The sequence below is a fragment of the Hirsutella rhossiliensis genome (genome assembly GCF_020360975.1).
Source record: "Hirsutella rhossiliensis strain HR02 chromosome Unknown scaffold00015, whole genome shotgun sequence".
NCBI classification, from domain to species: Eukaryota; Fungi; Ascomycota; class Sordariomycetes; order Hypocreales; family Ophiocordycipitaceae; genus Hirsutella; species Hirsutella rhossiliensis.
In genome coordinates this window covers 973,569-993,926 of record NW_025408681.1, presented here as the reverse complement: position 1 = coordinate 993,926, position 20,358 = coordinate 973,569, and the positions used below count along the sequence as shown (strand labels likewise).

The 20,358-nt window shown below is 59.1% G+C and overlaps 3 protein-coding genes across 3 annotated transcripts; 2 read left to right on the top strand and 1 right to left on the bottom strand.

Annotated features, from left to right (window-relative positions):
- Positions 1 to 5,886: 5,886 nt before the first annotated feature.
- Positions 5,887 to 7,019, top strand: HRG_10267 (velvet factor domain-containing protein; the record flags this gene model as incomplete). Its single annotated transcript, XM_044868738.1, has 3 exons — positions 5,887 to 6,100; positions 6,177 to 6,254; positions 6,337 to 7,019. 3 exons carry the CDS (start codon positions 5,887 to 5,889, stop codon positions 7,017 to 7,019), a joined length of 975 nt encoding a protein of 324 aa, XP_044716093.1.
- Positions 7,020 to 11,366: 4,347 nt separating this feature from the next.
- HRG_10266 (asparaginase domain-containing protein) lies at positions 11,367 to 16,203 on the bottom strand (the record flags this gene model as incomplete). Its single annotated transcript, XM_044868737.1, has 5 exons — positions 11,367 to 12,653; positions 12,728 to 12,967; positions 13,860 to 13,876; positions 13,928 to 15,251; positions 15,304 to 16,203. 5 exons carry the CDS (start codon positions 16,201 to 16,203, stop codon positions 11,367 to 11,369), a joined length of 3,768 nt encoding a protein of 1,255 aa, XP_044716092.1.
- Positions 16,204 to 18,067: 1,864 nt separating this feature from the next.
- On the top strand, positions 18,068 to 20,343 carry HRG_10265 (kinase; the record flags this gene model as incomplete). The annotated part of the gene is made up of 3 exons (XM_044868736.1): positions 18,068 to 18,213; positions 18,264 to 19,826; positions 19,884 to 20,343. The coding sequence occupies 3 exons, from the start codon at positions 18,068 to 18,070 to the stop codon at positions 20,341 to 20,343; spliced, it is 2,169 nt and encodes a 722-aa protein (XP_044716091.1).
- Between the last annotated feature and the right edge of the window lie 15 nt (positions 20,344 to 20,358).

Below are 20,358 nucleotides of genomic sequence, written 5' to 3'. Positions count from 1 at the left end.
TGACGCGACTCACTCGCCGACACTGGAGCGAGGCCTGAAGCACCGGGCTCACATACAAGATGTACGGGACACATATCATGCTCCATGGATGGGCGAAAGCGGGAGGCGAACGATGGGGGTACCTTCCTTGTACACATTCCAGCGATAGAACAACATGCGCGTCTGCACTGTTTCAACTCTTTGCTGCGGCTGGGGCGTCGCGAGAGATTGTTCCTAATCGGTTTCGTCCGACGGTAAGCCAACCTCCTCATCGTCCCTCTGGCTGCGAAGTCTGGATAAGACTGTCGCACAAGGGCTTGCGGAAACGCCTTGGCCACGAGAACGGGACGAGCGAGGTCTGGAACTTCTTACCCCCACGAATGAGGCTGAGTCGAGTCGGGCGCACATTGCCGCCTTTCTCTTTCTCCCTCCCTCTTGGGCACGGAGGCGCACGGCTCGTTGACGGGGCAAGCTCCAGGTTGCGCCATCAGCAGCAGGCGGACCCCCCGGTTTGAGGGTGGGTTGGATGAGGGATTTCGGGGTCAATAAGGGTTTTTTTTTTCTCCTACGAGGAGAGAAAAGAAAAGAAGAATGGGAAAAGTGCCTCGACTTTGCTTTGGGAAAGGGCCCTTGGAAACCAAGATTGGCCGTAGGAACTTGCGGATCCAATGACAAAACACGGGCTGAAGGGGGAGACGAGACAGAGTTTAATGGACTCCGTAAAGATTGAAGGGTTTCTTTTTTCCTTACTTTTGTCGCCTGTGTTGCTTTTTTGCTCCTGCTCGCCTCGGGTCCGGAGTTTAACGGGGCTGGGAGGCCACAGGGAGAAGGCCGAGATGCAGCACAGAGAGAGGGGGGGGGGGGGGGGTGGACAGCCTCGGAGCTCTGGCATGGGGATCTTGGGTCTTCTTTTTTTTCCCTTTCTCGTCGTCGGCTTCACGGTATGTGTGCCTAGGACGGGCGGGGAGGAACCCGGTTGCCGAGACGGTCGAGCAGTACGTGTGGCCGCGCGTGTAGTTGTCGAGGTGCGTTTGACCTGAGAATAGACGGTGAGGTGTGGTCTTGGCTCGGAGTTGGCGATGATGCAAGATTCATGGCATTTTGCCCCTTGGGTATAATACGGCACATATAGCAAGTAGACGGTAGTGCGGCTTGGAGACAAAGCGACTCCCCCCCCTTGGCAGAACGCGGCACATGGGGGACAGGCCCGGCAGGCGAGGATGCAGGCGCTCTCAATCTTGGAACGGGGGAGGGGGAGGGGGAGGAGAGGCGATATTGATTAAATGACCCCCGTTTTGCAAGCGATCTCGCGCCCGCCGTCGACGGGCAGTGGGAAGGGAAAACCTTTGGTTGTGGCTCTCACTCGGCCGAGCCCACAACGACGGACGACGACAACGGGCGTGGCACGTGAAGATGGGGGCCAGAACAGGCCGCGAATAGCACGGGGTCGTAGGGGCTTCTAATTCGGTGTGGCTTCCCCAAGCTAGACATGCAAGTCGTACCGTCGTGTCAGTTATTACTGTGCTCAGTGTGCTGTCAGTATTCGTACTTATTATTAATAAGCTGGGCTGTTCAGTTGGGCAGTGAGTGAGCAGGACCTACTGTACCGTAGAGAGGTAGGGAGTGCCAGATATCCCCGTATTGTGTACTTAGTACCGTCAATCTTTAACGAGTTGCATGCATCCTGCGTCAGATTATGTACATGGACCGTCTTTCCTTCCTTTTGCTTCGTAAGAGGAAAGAAGAAAGGATTCCCCATCATTTCTCACCAAGGCTGACGTTTTGCAGACTTGTTAGGAAGGAGGAAGGGGGGGTTGAAACAGGCAGAGGGGGGGATAGAGAGAGGGTCGAGGCATCTCTTTTCCTCTTCCGCTTCCACTCCACGCTTTCTTCATCTCTACAGACAGGTATGGCGCCTCTCACCTACATCATGCCAGTCTCTCACCGCTTCTGGCAGCAAGCTCCACAAGGAACGAGGAAACGTCCCTTCGACGGAACCGTGCGCCGAACAAAGTCGTACGAGACTTTCTCGTGTGTCGTCTTGGTACCTAATCCGACTTGGGTATCTGCATTCAAGGCCTACAGTACTAGGGCAGGAACTACTGCACAAGCTCTCTCCGCCAGTGTCTAATATGCATCAGAATTTGCGTACTGTACGCTGCAGTCTGTACTGAGGATATACCTTTGTGTTCGTTTGTATGTACATACGGAACTACGGATACCCTTGGGCAGTCGTGAGGCCCCCCTCGTCAAGGCCTTCCCCTTTCACTCGCTGCACGTTGGCCCTGTTTTCCTTTGTTTTGCTCTACTTCGCCCCCAGGTATCACATCATGCACGGCTATACTATCATACATAGTAATACTGTAGGAAGGCATTATACAGTACAGTACGTGCCCGTCGCAGGTAGATGGCAAGATGGGCATCTCTTTGCCTCGCCCTTTCCGCCCCCACCCATCACCCATTCTCCCCTGTTTTAACGGCAGCAAGCAGGATCGCGACAGGGGGCCCCTGGGAGCGCTCAAGCCTGAGCTGTATTATCCGTACCCAGTTACATAGGTAGGTAGGTAGGTACCGGGTAGGTGCTGTGCTGTACCATCCGTACCCGCTACCCTGTAGCTGTGGCTGCGGCTGTGGCTCTACGGTAGCTGGAGAAGTGGAGACCCGTTACATCGCGGCGCGGTACGTACAGTCCCATATCGAGCGCAGGGCGGGAGGAAGGCACCGGCAGGTTCGCCACTGGGGGAAAGCTTGGGGCATTTCGATGGAAGGTGCCATGGAAGATCGTGTGGAAAATGCAGCCACGGCAAGGCTGCCTTGCCTTGCCGCACGCAGACCGAATAATACCTGCCCTCTACCTGCCGCGAGTGTCTGCTGCCAGCACGTGTGCCGGTTGCGCGCGAGTACCAGCCCGCCTCCTCGAGCACTTGCTTCCTAGGAAGGTATGCATCTTGCAGTATGTAGGTGTGCAGCGCTGTGGCTGTATGTATGTACTCTGTATGTAGGTGATAGAAAAAAAGTGAGACTGAGCAGGCTCTTCCCCTCTGACTGCTCGGCACCTTACCGACTGTCCGTCACCTATTACCTTTTAGGCACTACCATGTACCGCCCAATTCCTAACTACTACAGTAGACTTTGGTCCCACAATGAACTAGCCTCGGAGACGTTTGCGGAAGGCAACCGTTTGTCCTAACAACAAGGGTGCTTCCACGAGGCAAGCTCCTGTTAGCGCATGCCTTGCTCCATCTCCCGGCCAGCGGCGGCCCCTTCAGCCCGTCGTGGCTAGCATGGGGTCCCTACCAACGACTAGAGACACTACTAGAGGGCTCCGTGAGGTAGCGATGCATATTACTAGGCACCAAAACGGCTCTTATGAAGCCAATACTGCTGCTACCTACGAATATATCGACGTAGCCTCTTATTTTGTCCGTCAACTACCACTAGTGCCCGTTGCGGATTAGCTAGCCTGAGAAAGGGTGACCAGTGCGAGGCCCGTAGCGTGAACTGCGTACTGCTACCTGGCCGGTAAGCACGTCGGCAAGCATCTCACGCTGCACTCGCGATAGACAAACGGGACCTGGCTACAAGACTCGTGCTAGCGTCTTCTCCCACCTCGTTACCCATATTTTTTCAACAGACTTTTTCCTTTTCCTGCGACATTTTATTTCCTTTGCTGTTTATCTTCTCACCTCGTCGTCCATTCCTGCTTGTATCCGGCTTGCCCGACCAATCGCAACAACGGGCTGGGATCAGGGGAGCAACGCTCCCTTCCCCGATGCTTTGACGGCTGGACCTCACGTCAATCCATCCTGACGTCTGGCGGGGCCGGGCCGAGAGTCATGACTGTCTGTCACCTTGACCTTTGTTTGCACGCGCCGAGCCAAGACGTCCGTCCGTCGCCGTCGCCGTCGCCGTCATCAATGTCTGCTTCGCCAACCCCGAAGCCGGCGACCTTGTTGACAAGCCGGCGACAATGGCACCGGCTTTGCGCAACGGAGCCTTGCAAAGGTAGGTAGGTGGTGGCTTGGAAAGACACGAAAGGAGAAAATCGTCAGCGCCAAAGACCAAGGAGATTGCAAAAGACAAAGTGAATCACTCGTCGGAGCCAGCAAAAAACAAATACATATATACATACCAAACGGCAAAGGAAAAGCCTGCACCGGCCTGGCCTGATTGGCGTCCTCTCCCCCTCCCCCCGGTCGATATTTGGTCGTTGATATAGCCTCGGGATGGCCCTCTTGTTTCCCACGGAGCACGGAGCGACGCGTCTGTCCAACGTGGCCCACGAGCTACGGGGGCGGTATTATGGGCTACGTTGTATCTGTTATACCCGTCCAAGCCCATACCATGCCTCTTTGGAACGGGCCCTTGGGAACTTTGGGGTGCAGATACGGCGCACGTTGGTCTCTGCTTGCCGCCTCTCCACCTCAATGGACACTGCGTGGGATGTCCTCAGCCAATCCGTCTTCACCCTGGCCTCCCCAGTGACGCGACCCCCCTTGGCCCGGTCTGCCTTTTCCGCCTTCCTCTGGCCTCGTGCTCCATCTCTCAGGCAGAAAGGGGGGTGGAGAGAGAGATCAAGCACTCGTCCCGTAAGCCTGATATTGGGCGACTTGGCCTATACCCACGTCTGGCTCCGCCGATCCGCGGCTCTGGGCCGGCTCGCTCGCTGGAGACGCCGTCTGCATCCCATGCCCAGTTTCATCGGCTCTTAGACCCGTCGATGAGCAACAACCGAACCGCCTTTGCTGTTCTCCTGGGCCAGCCTTGCCCGGACCCTACCCAGGAGGCGCTACTGGACTTGGCTACATGGCATTTGCCCCGACTGGCCCATGGCCTTTGCTGTCACCATCGCCCTCGGCTGGGGCCGTCAGGCGGGACGAGACCTGACGCCCCCGAGTCTAATGCGGGCTACCTCTGCCCCGGGCCCCCCCTTGCCGGGGTCTCGTTGCCCCGTCGCGATCCCGATTGTGTTGCAAGGGTACCGTGATGCCCGCCCCCCTCTCAGTAGCTTTGGAAAGCCCGAGTCCGAGATTGACGACTCCAGTCCCCTGAATCAACGCCATGGACTTCTGCTCGTCTTCCCTAAATAGCAATCGTCGAAGCGTCCGACCTGTGCTCGGATTCCACCCTGACGGCTTATGCCGTTTTGCCCATGCTTCGTTTCTTGGCCCTTCCACTTGGTCTCTGGACGGCACAATACATACTCGCCGCCTTCGCCAGCTCGACTGGCCGGAACCGCAGCTCTTCTCTTCAACTTCAGGTCCCCCTCCCCACCGTGGAGTCTCCCACGTCTTCGGTGACTATTTCCGAATCTCAAACCGCTCTCTTGCAGCATCGACGTTTCTTTGTTGGCACGTCACTCCCACCCCCCTTCCCCTTCATTCATCTTCTCGCCACCGCCACATTGTCCTCTCGAGCCTTTTGTTTTAAATACCAGTGTCTCTGGATTGCTGTGTGCTGGTCGCTGCAAGCTTCTTGACCACACTCCACCCCCCTTTCACCCCCCCCGGCAAGGGGCTACCAGACGATAGGCACATTACCCAACCAATCGAGGTAATTGCTTACCTTGGCGGAAAAAAAACTACCGACCTATTTGGCCTGGTTGTACCCCAGTGGCACAACTCATCTCGCATCTCGCCCGCATCAGGGTGGTGTAGCCAGTCTGTGCCGGGAAACCCATTTCAAAGTGGCTTGATCTCTTCCAAAGTTGTCATTGTCCGGAACCGTCCCCGGCAAACCACTCTAGCTGTTCGTCATTTACTGTCCTGCGGGACATCTGAGCCGAGTTTCAGAGCCTCTGTCTCTCTCTAGCCCGCCGGACCCCCGCGTATTGGTCTGCTCGACCTCGGCTCCCCGTCGACGAGCGCCAAAGCACCGACCATCACACACTACGACTCCAGCTTCAACATGGCCAGCAGCACCGGAAGCTATCTCGACATGCCTTTCCTACAGACCGGCCGACATTCATCCAGCCTGCAGTATCTGGGCGGCGGCGAGCTGCCTCTGGCTGCCGAAGACTCGCCGCCGCACCACCACGCCGAGACCTACGGCGATCCCCAACGGCAGCTGACGCTTCGGCAAGCGCCAATGCATGCTCGAGTGGCGATAGGAAAAGAAAAAGGTGCGCGCTCTCTGGTTTCCCAAGGGCCAGTCGTGGCGTCTTTCTCATCCCCCGAGGCTGACGTGGACGGCTCCAGACCGCAAGCCGATTGACCCTCCTCCCATCGTGCAGCTGCTGGACAAGCGAAACAATGGTAAAAGCGGCCTCTACGACAGTAAGTCTTCCGCATCCACGCTGGTTCCCCTGAACTGCAAAGTTGGCTTGGACACGATCCTTACTCGAGGGCAAACCTATAGGCCCCTACCTCTTCATGACCTCATCGCTGGTATCGGAAAACTATGGCGAGTCGTCCGAAAAGGACCAGGAGCTCCCTTCAAACTACCTCGTCGGCTCCTTGGTCTCCTCTATCCATCGCCTCAGGGACACGGACAATGTCGAGGGCGGCTTCTTCGTCTTCGGCGACCTCTCCGTCAAGCGCGAGGGTCGGTTCCGCCTTCGCTTTACACTTTACGAGCGCGACCAGAGCAGCTCCTCGCCCAGCTTCTACTTTGTCTCGGAGCTCGTCACTAACGTCTTCACCGTCTTCTCCACTAAGCTGTTCCCCGGCATGGCCGACTCGACGCAGCTGACGCGCACTTTTAGCAACCAGGGCGTCAAGGTTCGGCTTCGGAAAGACTCGAGCGGCATGGCTGCCCGGAAGCGAAACAGGGGTGTCGCCGACGTGACTGATGAATTCCTCGACCGGCAGACGAAGCGATCATCGTACGATCGGGAACTGCCGCTGAATAATTATGCCGTCTCTGACCTTGGGCACATGGATCCTCTGCACGGAGTCGTCACCACGGCCCCGCCAACCAGCTTTCTCGTGGCTGCCGACGCCATGTCTTCGTCGTCGTCATCGACGCCATCGAGGAGTGCTGGCCTCGGCATGCCGCTGTCGACGAGCGGTTATTACTTTACCGGAGCCCAGTACTACTAGTCCAGGGGCTCGCAGCTTCAAGCCGACGAGGAACGAAGGAGAAAAATCAAACGGAGCATTGGGGCGGCAATGCGTCTACGTGCTAACCAGAGCCGTGGCTCACTCGTGTAGGGGGCCCTGGGACTAATGGATTCGCGCTCCGGGACACGTTGTTCGGGGCGCGAGGAGCGATTCGTGAGAACGGCCACGTCAGCTCCGATGCAGGCCTTTGAATTGCGCGGAGAGACACGTTCCTGCCTCAAGGTGATCGGCGGCCTCTTGGCTACATCCGACCTCGGACTGTGCAGCCCCTTCGGCGTCAGACCCCGGCCGCAGTGTAATGGTTTCGGCATCCGCAAGGCCGCCCATCTCGCCAAGTCAGTCGCGGCCATTTCCACCTGACCGAATACGTGCTTCTTATTCTGCCCGTGCCCGTCTCTGGGGCTGAGAGGACATTGCCAAGGTCAGTGGAAGGTCGGGTGACGGAATGAGGACAAGACGTACCGAAGAGATGTGGAGAAAAGGAGAGGGACTGCTAGACGTGCAGCTTGCCCCCGATGGTGGGAGGCTGAACCTCTCAGACCGTTTCCAAGAAATACCACATCGCAAACACAGTCATGGCATGGCTCCATGCCGGCGGTCTGAGGTCGGCGTCGACGACTTTGGCCTAGTGACAGGCGTGGCCGTCTTGTAGGTCCTTGATGATGTCCTTGATGGGACCGTGTCGGAATCGGCAGAAACAAAGCAGCGATATCCGGTTCCGGACCATCGATGCTCCTCGACATTGACGAAGCGCGGGGCATCGGCAGCCGCAGCGGTACAGACCTGGAGCGGCATTATCCAGTCGTCGTGTGGTCTTGGGGAACAAAAATGGCTGTCGATGGGATTCAACCCGGAAATGGCCGTCTCAGGGGGGAAGGGGTTACGAACGATGGAATACGATGCGCCCTGTCAGAGTCCAGGCAAACTCGGCTCAACTCGGCTCTCAAAGCACTGCATTTGGTGGTTACGCAGTGAAGATGACAGGAGGCGGCTTGGCCTCCTGTCAGCCGTCCTGCCTTTGGTATACGGAAATGACGAGGAGCCCAGACGCAGGAGACTGGCAGAGGAGGAGCAGGGGCGGGGCAGCGCGGCGGGACCAGGCCACGCTTCCGCGGATTGGCATGATGTGAAGCTGATTTGGAGTACAGAGAGGCGGTGCTGGTCGTCGATTATCATAATAAGAGGGCTCATAATTCATTGACATATCTATTCGTCTGCGGAGAAGCATTGGACGGTGCACCACCGGGCCTAATGCCCATCTATAAGAAGATCTCTTAAAGCCGGGATGTCTCGTCATTTTTATCTCTACAGCAAAGGTATAGGTTTACTACAGATGTATATAAAGATATATAGACGTATATATTAGAACTTGAGCCCCCTTTTCTGGAGAGCATAATGCGCTGGAAGTAGAGAGCATACTGTTGATCTTTATCCCTCTACCAACTTATAGCTCTCCATGTAAGACAACTAGGAGGTGCAAGCTGCTACAACAGACCAACGACCAGTCACCAGTCGAGGCAAAAAGATGCGCCAATTTCAGCACCTTGTGTCGACAAATGGCACCCGGGCGACAGTGCTACCCCTGCAGGGACGCCTCTTCGTCTAGGGGACCGCCATGCGCCCCTCAACCGCTCTCTTCTCCGTACTACATCGTTCCCCATCGCTGTAGTTCCTCGGCGGGGCCGACACCGCTGAGCTTAAACATCTGGGGCGTTTTAAAAGGCGCCGCTCGGGATCATGACCTTGCGCCGGGCTTTGATATTAAGGTCGGCGGTGCTTGTCCGCGCGGTAAATGCTTCGTAAAGTGCACACATAACCGGAGGGTAGGGCAGTTGAGGGGAGGGCGTGATCTTCAGCGCGACTTGACACTCGCCGCCATAACTAGTCCGTATACTTCGTACGGTATGAGATTGACATGCTCGGCTTGATGAATACGTAGACAACGAGGCATTTTAGGTCTGGAACACGGCGATCCACGTAGTGGTGACTTGCCAAGCGCATTGCCTCCAGGCTTTACATGTGGCCTAAGGTGCTCTGCAACTTTAGCAGTGTGTATCCCAAGTAGCTTCAACATGATGAAGCTAATGACTCGACCCCAGTACTCACAGACCGCCATTTCTCCTCGGCAGAAACTCTAGAGCACTGGCAGTATATCCTCGAGTTATATATATACCCCAATAGGCATTATCTCGGTGTTGCACCCATAAAAACAGGCCCCGCTCCCTTAACATATATTTACAAATCTCATCCTAACAGCATCGAGTCAGTTCAGTCAGGTCTAGTTTGAGTTCGGTCAGGTCTAGTTTGAATCTCAAACCATGAAGGAGAGGAGCCTCCAATGCCATTAATGGAGGATGGAACAGGTAATCGAGGGTTTTATGCGAGAGACTTGTCCCTATCTTAGCGACCGGAACGCCCTGCAAATGTGCAATTTAAATTTAGGGTTGAAAGGGTATGTGTAGAATTGGACTACCCTCTTGCTCTACGTAGCAACTCCTCTTCTATACGAAGTGAGCGGTACCTTGGCATATAAGGAGCCAGCAGTTATGGTATTACCTGTAGTTAGTAGTTCTCGACAGCTGCAATGCAGTGTCGTCACTAGCTAGTTAGCTCTATATCGCAACATGGGACCGAGATAATGCTAGATATATGCCTCTTGGGCCTGGGGTAGAAGTTAAAGGAGACTATATATAGACGGAACAGTAAAACTTTTTTTTAATAACTAGCATAATAAGAAGGGGGTTACGGTCTCTATACCGAAGTCATGCTTTTACACGTTCTTATACAAAGGTGTAATTCAGACGAAGAGAGGGTGCTCGTATGAGATCTAGACTCCACTGACGCGTCATATAGCCCATGTAGAAGGATGAAAATCTATCTTTCAAGGGTGGACTGTTTACTCGACTGCCTGTGTTCGAGGCCATGTATCAATGCACATGGCATACAGCCCCATAGCTGGACCCCCTTCGAGATTAAGGGGACATCGATACATCTGGCATTGCGAAGTATGTGGCGAAGCGTAGTATGCGACTGCATCGACACCGGTCTAAGCACCACCCCCTTTTCTTCCCGCAAGTCCACATGTAAGTGGCAAACGCCCGCGGCGGTAGATCAACCACAGCCACCGGGCCCTAGGTGGCTGCTTGGGCGACGGATGCCGGGCCGCTCGCGGAGCCAATCCAGCGGCCGCCGGGCCAGGGCACAGGCGTAGCGGGCCTCGGGGCCGGGAACGCCGAGAAGGCGGGCTGCAAAGGCACAGCTCCGGACGCAACGCTGCCCCCGCGATGACGCTTGTCGAGCCTGCCGGCCTGTTCTTCATCGATGCTGACAACCGGCTGCAATCCATTGGCCTCCGCATTGGAAGCCCGGCTGACTTGTAGGTGGAGTATACGCTCTTTCATATCCCGACCATCACTCTATATACCCTCGAGGAGGACGCCATCTACCCTTTGTCGCCAGAGGCGCCATGGAAGCTCCCACGCCCCCGAGGGGATCCGCCCAACGAGCCGGTTGAAGCCGAGGCGGCCGCCATCGACGTCTCGGCCGCTATGGTCTGGCTGGATCGCCGTCAACGGCTCCAACGGCTCCAGCTTGATGGTGCCTTACCGAGGCCTCGGCGGCTCGTTTCGGTCTGCCACTGTGATGAATGTCGAGGAGGGGCATATGGCTCCCGCAAGGTGATCGAGGTAAACGGCATCAAGATGCTAGGCCAGGTTCCCAGCTCTACCCGCGCCTCTGTGCCGCGCGGGAACCTCGTCGCCAAGTGGGACGGCTCTCTCCCCGACGGCAGCCATGCTACAAGTTGGTTGCCCACGCACAGTCTGTCCTTGGCGACGCCGACAATAGTTCGCACCGGCAGGCTGTTGAGTCGTCAAGAATTGTATTTACATACAATAACCCCATCCCCGGGAGTGGAGTGTTGGCGGGACCCTCTGTTGAAGAGTTGGGAATCTTATCAGTCAATGGATTGGCCTGGCATCAGGAGATGGATGGGAATTATCTACGAATAGACAAGAAAAGAAACCGGATCCAACGCTCACAATCGTGCAACAACCAATCCATCTCCTAATCCCACCTCGGAACGAACAGGTTGCCCATGGACCGAGCATGACTGTAATTCAAAAGTCAATGCCAGCATGGGCGGGCTTTCTGCATCAGAAGAGAGACGTTGTAGGAGCGAGAGGGATCCACACCCTTATCCTCACGTCGACATACCACCAAGACACTATATCAGGTTGTCTAGATACCAGCTTGTGATTATAGGCTTGCAACAGATCAACAAGTGCTCACACGCACAGTAAACGGGACACACGCTCCCCACCCCTGTTACGACGGGCGGTCATGATCCGGAGCTCCGTTGGTCCAGACGCTCATGACGGGCCGGCCCTCGTCGTCGATCCACGCGCGATACATGCCGCCGCAGTTAAAGTCCATGACGACGTCGCTCCGCGCGCGCACGACACGTCCGCTGGCGGCGTCGCGCTCCACGACGCACTCGATGCCAATCATGCCGCCCTCGCCCTCGCCCGTGCGGGCCCAGCGGTCCCCCGCGCTGCGCTGGAGCTCGCCGTGGGGTCCGGCGACGGCCCGAAGCGCGTGCGCCGTCGACTGCGGCCTGTGCCGAGCGAGGGCGGCCACGGTGTGCGCGGCGCAGGTGCGCAGGAATGAGTCGCCGTTGCCGGTGCCCGAGACGCCGAGGGAGCGCATCGTGGCGGTGCGGGAGGGGGAGAGAGGAGACGAAGAGGAGGAGGGCTGGGAGGGCAACAAGAAAGAGAGAGGCGTGTATGTGAAAGGCGTGGGCAGACAGTCGGCGAGCAGGCCTCTCAACGGACCGGACAGGGTAATGCCCGGACTGGACCGCGCCGCAGCGTCGACAAGTCTCTCCCAGGCCGTGCGGCCAGCGGCTTGTCGGTGCTCGGCCCACTCCTCGGCCCAGAAGCCGGCTCCCGGGATGGGGGTGTCACCGATGCGCCCAGTCAGCTTGTTGGTCATGCCGCCGGTACTGGTGGCGGCACAGATGACGCCCTCTTGGTCGAGCGCCACGGCGCCGCACGTGCCCTGGGGGACAAACTCGTCGACAGCCCAGGTGGCGGCGCCGCGGCCGTGCCTCTCGCGCTGCAGCCCGCGGATGTGCTCATCCCAGCGTTGCTGCGTGAAGAAGTAGCTGGGGTCAACCAGGTCTAGCCCGTAGTCGCGCGCGAGCTGCTCAGCCGCGCGGCCCCAGACCAGGGTGTGTCCCTGAGCGGACGGCACGTCGAGCTCGTCGTCGGCGGGCGCGAGAGACGAGGACAAAGGCGAGGGGCGCGGGGCGAGATCTTGGTCTCCGCACTCGAGGATTTGCTTGACAAGGAGGATAGGATTGCGGACGTGGCGCAGGCCCGAGACGCCGACACAGTGCTTGGCGTGACCGCGGGAGACGACGACGGAAGCCTCCAGCTGGTTGATGCCGTCGCGGGTGAAGACGGCACCACGGCCCGAGTTGAAGAGTGGGTTGTCTTCGAGCAGGACGACGGCATGGCAGGCGATGTCGAGGGCCGAGGGACGGGGGCGGCCCTTGCCGTCAACATGTTTCTCGGACTGACTCGAGTTCATGTAGTCGTCTGTATCGCGGATCTACGCGTCATGCCGTGCGGTGCGTCAGCCTCGTGGCTTGGCAGGTGGAAGAGAGAGATTAGAGCCAGACGTACGATAGCCAGCAGGGCAGAGCGATATTCCTGGTACTTGTCGGCGGGAAAGTGCTCGCGTTGGATATTACCCGCGCCGCCGTGGATGATGATTCGGGGTTTGATTCCGACAGCCGAGGCTGACAGCTTCTGCTGCTGCTGCTGCTGCTGCTTTTCATACTCCATATCCATGATTCCAAATGTCGGTATCGAGATTTGAGACAGCGATCCGGGAGACGCCCAGAGCAGGGGGGTAAAGGCCCTCTGTCAAGGTGAAGAAAGAAGCATGGCGATGTGAAGAAGCTCGGAAGAGGAGAGAGCCGAGATGGGAGTGCTCAGCTATCTAGGTAGTTACTGGTTAGACCATTTTCAAATCCGGCTCCTACCTTCGTGAGCCGGTCGGCACGGGGGAGGAAAATGTGGGGCGCGGGGTGGAGTGGGGGGCAACTGCCGTAGCCGACCACTCACACCTGCCGAGTCGGGAAAGTCGTTGGCGGTGGGCCGTGGAAGGAGCCCCACGATGAAAAGAGGGGCCGCCGTCTCTCCACAGCGGGACAGGGCCGCGAGAAGATAGTACCGTAGGTAGGTAGGTGGGTAGTATTATTAATTAATTGTCGAGCTGGTAAAATACCGCTACACCAGGCAAAATAGGACTAACGCGTAATTACAATAAGTCCACTCTCCATGCTCTGACAGTACTCCGTACCTAAGGTAGGTAATCCTACTTGACGAGCAGCGGTAGCCTGAGACAGCCCATCACATGTGCGCACCACACTACCACCACCATGTGGCCTGCCTCTGCATCATGGCCACTTTGCCACCTCGTGTATTCGTGCTAAGAGACAGTACGCCCCTTGTGCGAGGCTTCTGCACCGTCGAGTTCCGTCCCAGAAGGAAATTACACCGTCCCCCCCAAGGGCCACACCGAAAGAATCAAGTAAATCGTATGTAGACAACCTCACGCCTCTCATTTTGGCGCAGCGATATCCTCAGCTTCCCCCCTCTCCCGCGGCTGTCAAGCAATCCAGAACTCCACTCATATCTCGAAACAGTATGCTAGTTGCCGCATGAGCTACCTATCAACCAGCCCGGCAGCAAGCTTCACGGCTCGATTGATGTCTCTGCGTCGGACTCCGGGTATCTTCCCGAGACAAACCGACCTCTGCACCATTTCTGTCCAACGTCAGCCTGGCTCTTTGCATCGTGCTTGACAGCCCATCTTACCATTGATCAACATGTTGACATCAATCGCAATCTTGGTGCGCGCCCAGTTTCCAGCCGACGCCCACATGCTATCAGCGCTTGGAATGCACATCGAAGTGCTGAATCTCGCATCCACGTCCGCCGCTCCCGACGTCCCGCTGCCGCCCAGTGCTGCGGCCGCCGGCTGCTGAACGTCGCCACCGCCGGCTGCCGATGCTGTCGTCTGTTTCTCCGCCTCGAGACCGTTGTTCGGCCAGATTGCGCTCGCAGTAGGCCCGCTGGCGCTACTGGCCATCGAGTCGGACGAACCGACATGCGAGTCGGCAAACGACCCCGATCTGGCCACCTCGGGCTCATCGGCAAACGGAGACCATGGGGGTGAGGCTTCCTCAAGGCTGCCGAGATTGACTTCCGCCTCGATAAACTCGGCGTTTTCTGGAATCGAGATGCCGAGCCGGCCTAGATAAGTCTCGACCTCGTCCGCGTTGAAAAACTCGCGTTCGAATCCGGGATACAGCATGCGCATCCCATGATCCAGTTTTTCGTCCCGCGCGGGCACGAGCTCGCATTGAAAGGGGCCCGCGGAAAACAACCTCAGGCGGCGGATAATCGTCTCCCGCGACTCAAAGAAGAGACGAAAGCCGAAGACGGCCGCGTATCGCTCCGCCGGCGGATTCGCCATGGTAATCAGCCGCCAGCCGGTCTCCATGCTGGCCCGTTGAAACCGCCGGCCAAAAGTCTCATGCCCCGCAAGAGACATGGGGCTCACGGCGGTTGAGCCTGAGCTCATGTTGTAGTATGGCCCCGTCATGTCGGAAGATATGGACTGCATGGAGGCGTAGAAAGGGAAGCTGGCATTCTCGGCGGTCGGCTGCGTCGCAATCTCGTAAGGCATGGATAGCGGGAAGTGAAGGTTCGGTCCGGGGGGTGGGGCGGCCGCACTTGCTGGGAAATACCCTTGCTGAGCGTGGCCGAGGCCCGAAGACCTCTGCATCTGGCTGGGCAAACCGGAGCTGGACGCCGTATTTTCGCTGACACCATGCCCAGAGAGCGATTCGTGATCAACGTCCGACGACTGCGAGCCGCCGCTGCCGGCCCAGGCCTCCTTTGCCGCGAGAGCTGAGGCGAAAAACCTATCGGCGATTATCTGCAACCGTTTGGCAGCAAGGGGATGGGCGTCAAGAACGCGTTCCGCTCGCAAAAAGTCGTGAAACTGGGCAAACTCGGCACACATGCTTTCGTTGGCGCTCTCGAGCTCCGTCACCTTCCTCTTCAAGCTCTTGAGGTGGTCTTCCTTGCGTTGGCGAAACCCTCTTTGGGCGAGCCGAACCTGCGTGCGGCGACGCTAACATCATGTCAACGGGGAGCCGGGCCGGTTGTACGACGCTTGAACTTACATCAGCAGGCGTTTCGTCGCTGGTCTCGAGCCGCGGCCTGCCTCGGGGCCGCCTGGCCGTTGAGGCAAGACCGTCGTCGATGAGAGGTGTGTTGGGCTCGCTGTCGGGCTCTCCCGCACGGGGCAGGCCAGTGGAACCGTGCTGCGGGTCGTCAAGGGCCATGTGGGTGGATTCCTGGGCCCCGGCCGGACCAGCATGGGAGCGAGAGCCGAAGGGGGGACCCTCGCGCAACACGAGGTTGGTGGTGTATGCAGCCATCCGCGCCGGGGGGCGATCAGACGGAAAGGGGACCCGGTCACTCCGACTGGACGATGGCGGCCTAGACGGTTGGCAAACGGAGGCAGTGCCGTCAACGCCGTCCACGCGGCAGCCGGGTGGCGGGCCCGGGAGCAGTGAATGAGGCCGGGGCTGCTGGTGGTCCGCCGCAAAGGCGAGCGCGGCGTGGGGGGACGACGACTCCTCGTGGAAAGCGAGACTGGAGCGACGGGACTCGGACCCGGGGCTCGGCTGCAGAAACTGGCCATGGACGGCAGAGTGAGGAGGGTATGGAGTGATGGGCGTTGTGTGGGAGGAGCAGCCGTCGTCCTCATCGTCGTCCAAGTCGGGAGCCGAGGCGACATCGACGACAATGGGGGAGAGGGTGCGGTGTGCAGAGTGAATGTGGTGAGAAGAAAAGGCACGGTGGTCATAGGGGTGGTAGTAATGGAGGTTGGCACTGAAGTTGTCGTGGACCTGGGCATGAGAGTTGGCCTCGAAGCGAGACGGGTGCCCCTGTCGCCCAATGCCACCACCACTGACGGCGGCGGCGCCATGGCCGTCCTGACGGGAACAAACTGCACCACCCATGGCCTCGGCAGGCCTTTGTGCGTCTGTAGCACGAGCGCCCCAAACCACGCCCATGATGGCTAGAGGCAACGCTGTCTGTTGCTTGATTGTAGATGGCGGGAGATGGTCGTGTGGATAAATAATCCACCAACCTTGTTGAACCGGTTAGCCGTTTGACAAAACGGATCGGAGGACGCACAGCCGATTTTACGGGTGGCCAGGGGAAATAAAGGAACCAGCGCAGCAAGATTCAAGGAAAACAAAGGGGGGAGAGGGACCGGACGCCAAAGCCCAAAGCCAGGGGAAGAGACCGAAGCAGGGCGCGCGCGCAGTCTGTCTGGGCGGTTGGCTCGGCTTCGTCACCCGGCATCGGGACCGAGACGCGGTTGGGAGTTTGGGCGGGATGGGGGAGGGCGGATGCCAGTCAGAATGGCAACAGGAGCCAATCTACCTCGCGGACCAACAACCTGAAAGCTAGTAACGGAGATCAAGGAGGCGTTTGCGGGACCCCCTCGCTGCTTATAAGTCAGGGCCAAGGGCAAGGCATGCAGATGAGGCCGAGCGAGGCATGTATGTATTGGATGTAGGCATGTCTGTATTGGATGTATGATGATGATGATGATGGTGATGGCCGAGAACTGTATTAGCATCACGACCAACAGCAAACTGTCTTCCCCTCCTCCCGGGCTGCGGTCTGAGAATACTCCCAAAGGGGAGGAGGCGGGGGCCAAGTTTCATTAGCCATGGCCACCAGACTTCCACATCGCCATTCCCGGCTCGGTGGAGAGGCTCGAGAATTTGAACCCGCCAACCGCACCGCAGAAGGATGAGGACCACAAACAGCGGGTGGAGCCCGTTGGGCCGTGCGACGACCCGACGATCTTCGGATGGCCCAATATCGCGAGTCAAGGCTTGAGCTGGCATGGGCCGGCCAGCCGAACGGAGAGCAGCACATGATGGCTGGCACACGGTGCCGAGGACTCGGCCTCCCTGGCTCATGCGCGCAGAGCCCACAGCCAACACGCATCCGGCCGACTTCCTTTTCCCCCACGGCTGCAACACGCATCTCGTGAGGCTTGACTCGGTAGCCAATGGGCACGCCGTCGAGAAATTATCCCGGACGCCCCGGACGGCCCGGTAGGCAAGACAGGGCTGGTCAATTGGCCGCTCGGCCAAGAACGCCTCCGAGCCTCAATGGCTTGCATGGGCGGCCGATCTGACGAAGGATTCAAGGCGGGGGGAGGAGGGGCGGCCGAGGAGGCGGCGAGCGCAGGGAAAGCCCGGGCAGGGAGAGCGGAAGGACGAGGGATGATAAAGGAAAGCAGTCCGAGAGATGGAGAGAGCAATACTCGCTTCTCCAGACAATGCCTGTAATTACAGATGAGCATGGGGGCTGGCGTGCACAGACGGGGTTGAAAATTGAAATTGAACCAACAGCAGCAGGACATGTATAGTTACCGTGGCATTACCGTGGCATTGCTCGTCCCCTCCAAGGCCTGATGTCTGGACACCTGGACGCGAGGTGGAGGCTTGTCCGCGATGCAGTGCACGAGGGCATCATTTTGTCGCACGAGTGTCCGCGATGAGGAGGAGAAGAGCTTTGCAAGCAAGCATCCAAGATGAGCTGGGAAACGTGTATTGGACAGAAGCATAAGCAGCCCGATGACTAAGTGCGGGCGCTGACCGTCTTTGCCAAGCTCGTCGCCGTGCCTCGTCTCGCAAGCAAAAAAAAAGGCGTTGCGCTCCCATCTCTCCGCGGAAAAAAGGGCGGCGGCGGCAGACGAAACACACCAATTAATCCCCGGGCGCCACTCGACACCACCTACCTACCTACCCAGGCAGGCAAGCCAAAAGAGGAGGGGGGTCCACAGGCGGGTAGAGAGCGGAGACAGACCGACAGACACACAGAGAGGGGGAGGAAGGGAGAGGCAAAGGAGACATGGGCGACCGAGGGGCTCACGGCTGGACCACTGTTGGCCATGCCATGCCCGACCGACGCCAGGGCCGCGCGTGGCAGGCCGAGCTTGAGCGCAAGGAGCGCGAGGCCATGGCTGCCTGGGACCGAGACGAGCTCTGGCCCGCCATGTGCGTCGTCCCTCTTCCGAGCCCGAGTCCGGGTCGCTGACCGCTGGCAGAAACAAGCCGCTCTTCAATGGCACCGACGCCAAGCGCTTCGATAGCCGCCTCGACAAGCTTGAGGACCTCGGCGTCGGCGCCTTTGGCAGGGTCGACAAGGTCAAGTATGGCGCCGTCTGCCTCGCCCGCAAGCGCATCGCCCGCAAGCCCGGCGGCCTCACCATCGAGGACCTACGCCAGGAGGGCCTCACAATGTCCAAGCTCGACCACTGCCACGTCGTCAAGCTCGTCGCCACCTACGCGCCCCGCTCCCACGAGCTTTGCCTCCTTATCTGGCCCGCCGCCGTCTGCAGCCTGAGCGTCCTGCTCGACGACATCGAGTCCTTGAGGCTCGGCGAGGGCGACCGCGACGACGTTGCCGAGAGGCTTCGCGCCCTCTGTCTCCTCGGCCCCGACGACGACGACGACGACGCTGACGCCGACGCCAACACCCGCCCCTTTGACTTTCTTTGCGCCCTCCTCGGCTGCGTCGCCCGCGCCATGGCTCACTGCCATGCCAACGGCGTGCGCCATCTAGACATCAAGCCCCTTAATATCCTCCTTAATCCCTACCGCGTCTACCTAGCCGACTTTGGCATCTCGAGAGACGTTAGTGGCCAGGACCAAACCACAACTGATGGAACCCCCGGCACCGAAAAGTGGCGCGCCCCCGAGCTATACGCCGACCACGGCTCCAGCATGCAGCTCTCCGATATGTACTCGCTCGGCCTCGTCTACCTTAACGTCGCCACCGTGCTCTATAACGCCCGCCTCGCCGACTTTGAGGACGCCCTGCGCTACTCACCACGCCTCTCCACCGAGGACCGCATCCGGATCCGTCAGGATAAGATCAAAAGGCACCTTGAAAAGCTCGCCGCCCACGCCCTTGTCACCCCACGCTTTATCTTCACCTACGAGGGGCAAGAGACGGTGCGGCCCCGGCCCGTCGTCAGCCTTATCTCCCATATGACGGCGCCCAACCCGCGCAATAGGCTGCCGGCCGAAAAGGTGGACGAGAAGCTATCCATGCTCGGCGGCATCCACCAAATCTACCATGCCGAGTGCTGCAGGCGGCCCGTGTCCTGGGTTGAGGACAAGTGGGATAGGAAGCTGACGGCCATGGCCAGTCTTAAGGACAAGCACGAGCAGCAGCGCAGAAGGATCGCGGAGCTCGAGGGTAGGGACGAGACGTACGAGACCCGGCTTGAAAACGCCCGCAGGGTGCACGAGCACGACGTCGCAAGGCTGCAGGCGCTGCTGAGAGAGGCCGAGGACAAGTGCCAGAAGCTGGAGCTGGAGAAGGCGATGCGTCGCAAGACGCACAACCACGATGCGCGCCGGGAAGTGGCCCGTCCCGTCATGCCCGAAATAAAGCGCCCTGGCGGAGCCGCCCCCGTCGGCTCCGGACGGGCCAAGTCGGGGCCGACGCCGTCGACAATGGGACCGCCGACACAGCCAACCAGACGGGCCTGGTCCCAGACGTGTCGGCCGGCTGTGACATGCGTCCCGTCGGGGGATAAGGCACAAAAGGAATCTGCAGGGCCGCTGCGGGGCCCCGGCACGGCTCAGGAAGCCACAAACACGTCCCGGCGGTCGCCGAGCCTGACCAATTGGACCGAGAACCAGCTCCGGCCTCGCAGCTCGGGGTCGAAGCTGCCCTTGCCCGTGACGCCCAGCCGGAGCGAGACGCCCGCCCTCACCCACGACCTGAGCATGACAGACAGCAGCATGTCGTCGTCGGTCTTCTCACGCCGCAGCGTCGAGACGGCGCCGACGCCGGCAAACAGCAGCCCGCAGCTCCAACGCATGCAGCGGTCGGGCGAGCCTCAGCCCGAGCAGCACTGGACCGAGCTGGCCCCCGCCGGCTCGCTGCCACTGCCGTCTCGGCGCGAAAGGCGACGACCGACGCCCCGCAGCCCCGTGCTCTCCATGACAGCCTCGGTCATGTCTTCGTCGCCCAAGATCTTCATGTCGGACCTAGTCGCCGAGGTCGACGGCACAGACTCGACGGCGCGGCCGATCGTGCCGTCGCTTCAGCCGACCAAGAGCTGGGCAGACGTGGCCAAGCTGGAGCAGCGGCACGTTGCCAGTCACGGCTGAGTTGCCCGACGGTCA